The sequence below is a fragment of the Bison bison genome, unplaced genomic scaffold (genome assembly GCF_000754665.1).
Source record: "Bison bison bison isolate TAMUID 2011002044 unplaced genomic scaffold, Bison_UMD1.0 scf7180017864136, whole genome shotgun sequence".
NCBI classification, from domain to species: Eukaryota; Metazoa; Chordata; class Mammalia; order Artiodactyla; family Bovidae; genus Bison; species Bison bison.
In genome coordinates, this window is record NW_011494708.1 from 2,999,734 (window position 1) to 3,004,836 (window position 5,103).

At 42.8% G+C, this 5,103-nt stretch overlaps 1 protein-coding gene across 1 annotated transcript in view; it reads left to right on the top strand.

Moving 5' to 3' along the window:
* The first annotated feature begins 2,367 nt into the window (after positions 1–2,367).
* The window catches only part of ZCCHC4 (zinc finger, CCHC domain containing 4), a 50,724-nt gene continuing 47,988 nt past the window's right edge, over positions 2,368–5,103 (top strand). The window contains exons 1-3 of the mRNA XM_010839921.1: positions 2,368–2,513; positions 3,472–3,590; positions 4,307–4,389. Of these exons, the coding sequence (XP_010838223.1) occupies positions 2,387–2,513; positions 3,472–3,590; positions 4,307–4,389 (329 nt within the window). The 5' untranslated portion in view covers positions 2,368–2,386. The remainder of the gene's footprint in view (positions 2,514–3,471; positions 3,591–4,306; positions 4,390–5,103) is intronic.

Sequence of the window (5,103 nt, forward strand, 5' to 3'; positions counted from 1 at the left end):
GCCATTTTGCTTTTTTGCATTTCTTTTTTTTGGAGGGATGGTCTTGGTCCCTGTCTCCTGTACAATGTCATGAATCTCCATCCACAGTTCATCAGGCACTCTCTATCAGATCTAGTCCCTTAAATCTATTTCTCACTTCCCGTGTATAATCATAAGGGATTTGATTTGGGTCATACCTGAATGGCCTAGTGGTTTTCCCTACTCTCTTCAACTTATGTCTGAATTTGGCAATACGGAGTTAATGATCTGAGTCACAGTCAGCTCCCCGTCTTGTTTTTGCTGACTGGATAGAGCTTCTCCATCTTTGGCTGCAAAGAATATAATCAATCTGATTTCAGTGTTGACCATCTGGTGATGTCCATGTTTAGAGTCTTCTCTTGTGTTGTTGGAAGAGGGTGTTTGCTATGACAAGTGCGTCTTCTTGGCAAAACTCTACTAGCCTTTGCCCTGCTTTATTCTGTACTCCAAGGCCAAATTTGCCTGTTACTCCAGGTGATTCTTGACTTCCTACTTTTGTATTCCAGTCTCTTATAATGAACATCTTTTTTTGGGTGTTAGTTCTAGAAGGTTTTGTAGGTCTTCATAGAACTGTTCAACTTCAGCTTCTTCAGCATTACTGGTTGGGGCATAGACTTGGATTACTGTGATATTGATTGGTTTGCCTTGGAAACAAATAGAGATCTTTCTGTCATTTTTGAGATTGCATCCAAGTACTGCATTACAGACTCTTTTGTTGACTATGATGGCAACTCCATTTCTTCTAAGGGATTCTTGCCCACAGTAGTAGATATAATGGTCATCTGAGTGAAATTCACCCATTCCAGCCCACTTTAGTTCACTGATTTCTAAAATATCAATGTTCATTCTTGCCATCTCCTGTTTGACCACTTCCAATTTGCCTTGATTCATGGACCTAACATTCCAGGTTCCTATGCAATATTGCTCTTTACAGCATTGGGCCTTACTTCCATTACCAGTCACCTCCACAACTGGGTGTTGTTTTTGCTTTGCCTCTGTCTCTTCATTCTTTCTGGAGTTATTTCTCCACTCTTCTCCAGTAGCATATTGGGCACCTACTGACCTGGGGCATTCATCTTTCAGTGTCCTATCTTTCTGCCTTTTCATAGTGTTCATGGGGTTCTCAAGGCAAGAATACTGAAGTGGTTTGCCTTTCCCTTCTCCAGTGGACCACGTTTTTTCAGAACTCTCTACCATGATCCGTCCATCTTGGTTGGCCCTACATGGCAAGAATCATAGTTTCATTGAGTTATACAAGGCTGTGGTGAATGTGATCAATTTGATTAGTTTTCTGTGATTGTGGTTTTCAGTCTGTCTGCCCTCTGATAGAGAAGGATAAGAGGCTTATGGAAGCTTCCTGATGGGATAGATTGACTGAGGGGGAAACTGGGTCTTGTTCTGATGGGTGGGGCCATGCTCAGTAAATCTTTAATTCAATTTTCTGTTGATGGGTGGAGCTCTGTGTATATATAGTATATATTACATACTATAGATATTGACTATTTCATCACAACCATTCATGTGTTTACTGCAGTTACATAATAAGTCTTGAAATTGGGTAAACTAATTTCTCCTACTTTATTATTTTTCAAAACTGTTTAGGCTATTGTAGTTTTCTCACCTATCCTTATGAATTTCAGAATAATATTGTCCAAATCTACAAACATCTGACAAAGATACGCTGTAAATATGGGTATAACTGGCATCTTTACTAAGTTGAGCCTTCAGCTATTTTTATCAGTCGTGGCTGGTGGTGGTAGTTATGTTGCCTTTTGGATTTTTAACCAGACAAAATCTTTGCTGCACGGCTAAGAGTCATCTGTGGTTATAACCTTCAAAGAGTGTAAGAGTGAAAGTTGTTCAGTTGTGTCTGACTCTTTGCGACCCCATGGACTATACAGTCTGTGGAATTCTCTAGGCCAGAATACTGGAGTGGGTAGCCTTTCCCTTCTCCAGGGGTTTTTTGCAATCCAGGGATAGAACCCAAGTCTCCCCCACTTCAGGCGATTCTTTACCAGCTGAGCCTCAAGGGAAGCCCAAGAGTCATTTCATCTCCTGGCTATATTCTTACGCAAGGAGGGTACTCACGGATCCTAAGGTATTAAGGCTGAGGCAGAAAATAGGTGAGCTTACTGCACAGGGTCCAACAAGATGCCTGTCAACCCATCCCGTCTCCCACTCACTCCCAGGAGAGGGACCTCTTAGCCTCCAGCTAGCTAGGGACAGGGTTTAGGGGCATGACCTCCGCTCCAGCGGCCGAAGTTCCTCCTAGGCGCGTGGGGGCGCTCTAAAGTGGCTGCAGGTCCAAGCGGCGCTCTTTCTCAGCCTCTTTGGTCCGGACTGAGGCTTTCGGGACGGCGGTGGGAAGATGGCGACCTCCAGGGACCGGCTTGGAACCTTGGAGGCAGAGGGGAGCTCAGGTCGCCAGGGATACTCGGGAGTCGAGGTGGTGCTTTCTTCTGATCCCGCCACCCCCGCCCCGCTGTGCCCTCACGGTGGGTCCGCGTCTGGGCTCTGCCTGGCTGTCGAGCGCCAAGGGGCGTGGTTAGCCTGAGGGCGCCTGGGGCATTTAGGGCTCCCAAATTTTTATCTGCCTCTCTCTCCCACTGAGTATAGTTCTAGAAGACGCTCCTTCCTCGGGAAGTTGAGCTTTTCCACTTACTTAAGAAACCTTCAAAGAAGCCTTCCTGTTGTGATTTTGGCTCCATCGCGGTGACATCTTTTTTAAAGGGACGAGGTAGAGGCTAGGCACAAAGGATGTGTGTTATTGAGTAATTACCAGTGCCAAGTACTTGGATATTTCATTTGTTGATTTGCTTTATTTTTAGTTAAAAAAAAGTTAGGGAGGCGCGAAATCATGAATTCTTGCTTAGAAACCAGACCCAGGTTTTCTCTAACTCGCGGAGAGAGAGTGTGTCCAAATCTAAAAGCTGAGGGTTTCACTGAAAAAATAACTGAGCGGAGGTAACAGTTGTTCGAACTCTGTTGTGTCAGGACCTAGACGGTTCACCATGTGGACTGCAACTGTACTGGCAATAGCATTTTCTTTCTGGAGAGACTGGTTTTCAAAATATATTTCCTAAGTAGTCGGTGCCTGAATGTTGTGACTTTCGGTAAAAAAAAAAATCTATATCTATATCTATATCTATCTCAAAGTATTGCATTTAAGCTCAGAAGGTAAAGCGTCTGCCTGCAATGCGGGAGACCCGGGTTCGTTTCCTGGGTCTGGAAGATCCCCTGGAGGAGGAAATGACAATCCACTCCAGCACTCTTGCCTGGAATATCCCATGGACGAAGGAGCCTTTTAGGCTACAGTCCATGGGGTCGCAAAGAGTCGAACACGACTTCACTTTCACTTTCATCCATAAAACTAAAACATTTTATTTAAGGTCGGTGAAAACTAGAAATTTGATTGATATCGACTGTTTGACATGTTTTTTCTCTTGGAACTAGGACCTACTCTTCTGTTTGTAAAGGTGAACCAAGGGAAAGAAGAAACACGGAGGTTTTATGCCTGCTCAGCTTGTAGAGACAGAAAAGATTGTAATTTTTTTCAATGGGAGGATGAAAAGGTATATCACCTTTTTGGATATATTTATTTATTTTTGACGTGTGTGACATTTTGTTGAGAATGTATGAGATAAACCTCTTAAGAGATGAAGATACCATGTTTTTTGGTCCAGAGATTGGAATTTATATTTACTTTGAACTTACTCTATTGATGTCTTAAACTACTGTCTCAAAGAATGAATTTCCTTTAAAAATTTCTGAGGTATTAATATTGAGTTTGCAAATATAGATTTCTTTGTGAAGAATGCAAGTCATGATCATTCCAGGAAATGTTTTAGAAAAACCCTTTTTGGGAAGTGTTTGCATCAAAGATCCATTTTTCAGCTACTGGATGGCTGAGGAAGGCACTTAGAGATACATTTATGAGCTTGGTATCCTCTTGGCTCAGTGCCAATTCAAGTTTCTGAAAGTTTTGACTAGAAAACTTTCAGCTTTGTTAGGTTTATTGGCAAACAATCTGTGTGCCACTCTTTTGTAGACTTGTTAAGATCACCATGTGTGAATTAATCTCTCAGTGCTTCAATATGTTGTTTACTATTTGAAACTGCTCTAGAGTTTCCCCAGGTTAATGTCTTTTGTTTTCCCCTGAAATGAATGCCTGTTTACCGCTTTGAGCTGCTTGAGTTTCTGGCTTCTTGGTGTTTGAATATGATACCACTTTTTCTAGGATATTAGCCAGTTTGATGATTTACTAAGTGGGTTTTGTACTTTCTTGCAGTTGTCAGGAGCCAGACTTGCTGCCCGGGAAGCCCATAACCGAAGCTGTCAGCCTCCTTTATCCCGATCTCAGTGTGTGGAAAGGTACTGATGGGATGTCACTTTTAATTTATTATCCCATTGTTGATTTTTTTCGCTGTGCCTTCAAGTTTACTTTAAGTAATTAGTGTATTTTTGTTGTGGTAAAATGTATATTTAACATTTGCCAGTTCAGTTGCTCAGTCGTGTCAGATTCTTTGCGACCCCGTGAACCACAGCACGCCAGGCCTCCCTGTCCATCACCAACTCCCAGAGTCCACCCAAACCCATGTCTATCGAGTTGGTGATGCCATCCAACCATCTCATCCTCTGTCGTCCCCTTCTCCTCCTGCCCTCAATCTTTCCCAGCACCAGGGTCTTTTCAAATGAGTCAACTCTTTGCATGAGGTGGCCAAAGTACTGGACTTTAAGCTTCAGCATCGCTCCTTCCAATGAACACCCAGAACTGATCTCCTTTAGGATAGACTGGTTGGATCTCCTTACAGTCCAGGGGACTCTCAAGAGTCTTCTCCAACACCACAGTTCAAAAGCATCAATTCTTCAGTGCTCAGCTTTCTTTATAGTCCAACTCTCACATCCATACATGACCACTGGAAAAACCATAGCCTTGACTAGACGAACCTTTGTTGGCAAAGTAATGTCTCTGCTTTTTAATATGCTGTCTAGGTTGGTCATAACTTTTCTTCCAAGGAGTCAGCGTCTTTTAATTTCATGGCTGCAGTCACCATCTGCAGTGATTTTGAAGCCCAGAAAAATAAA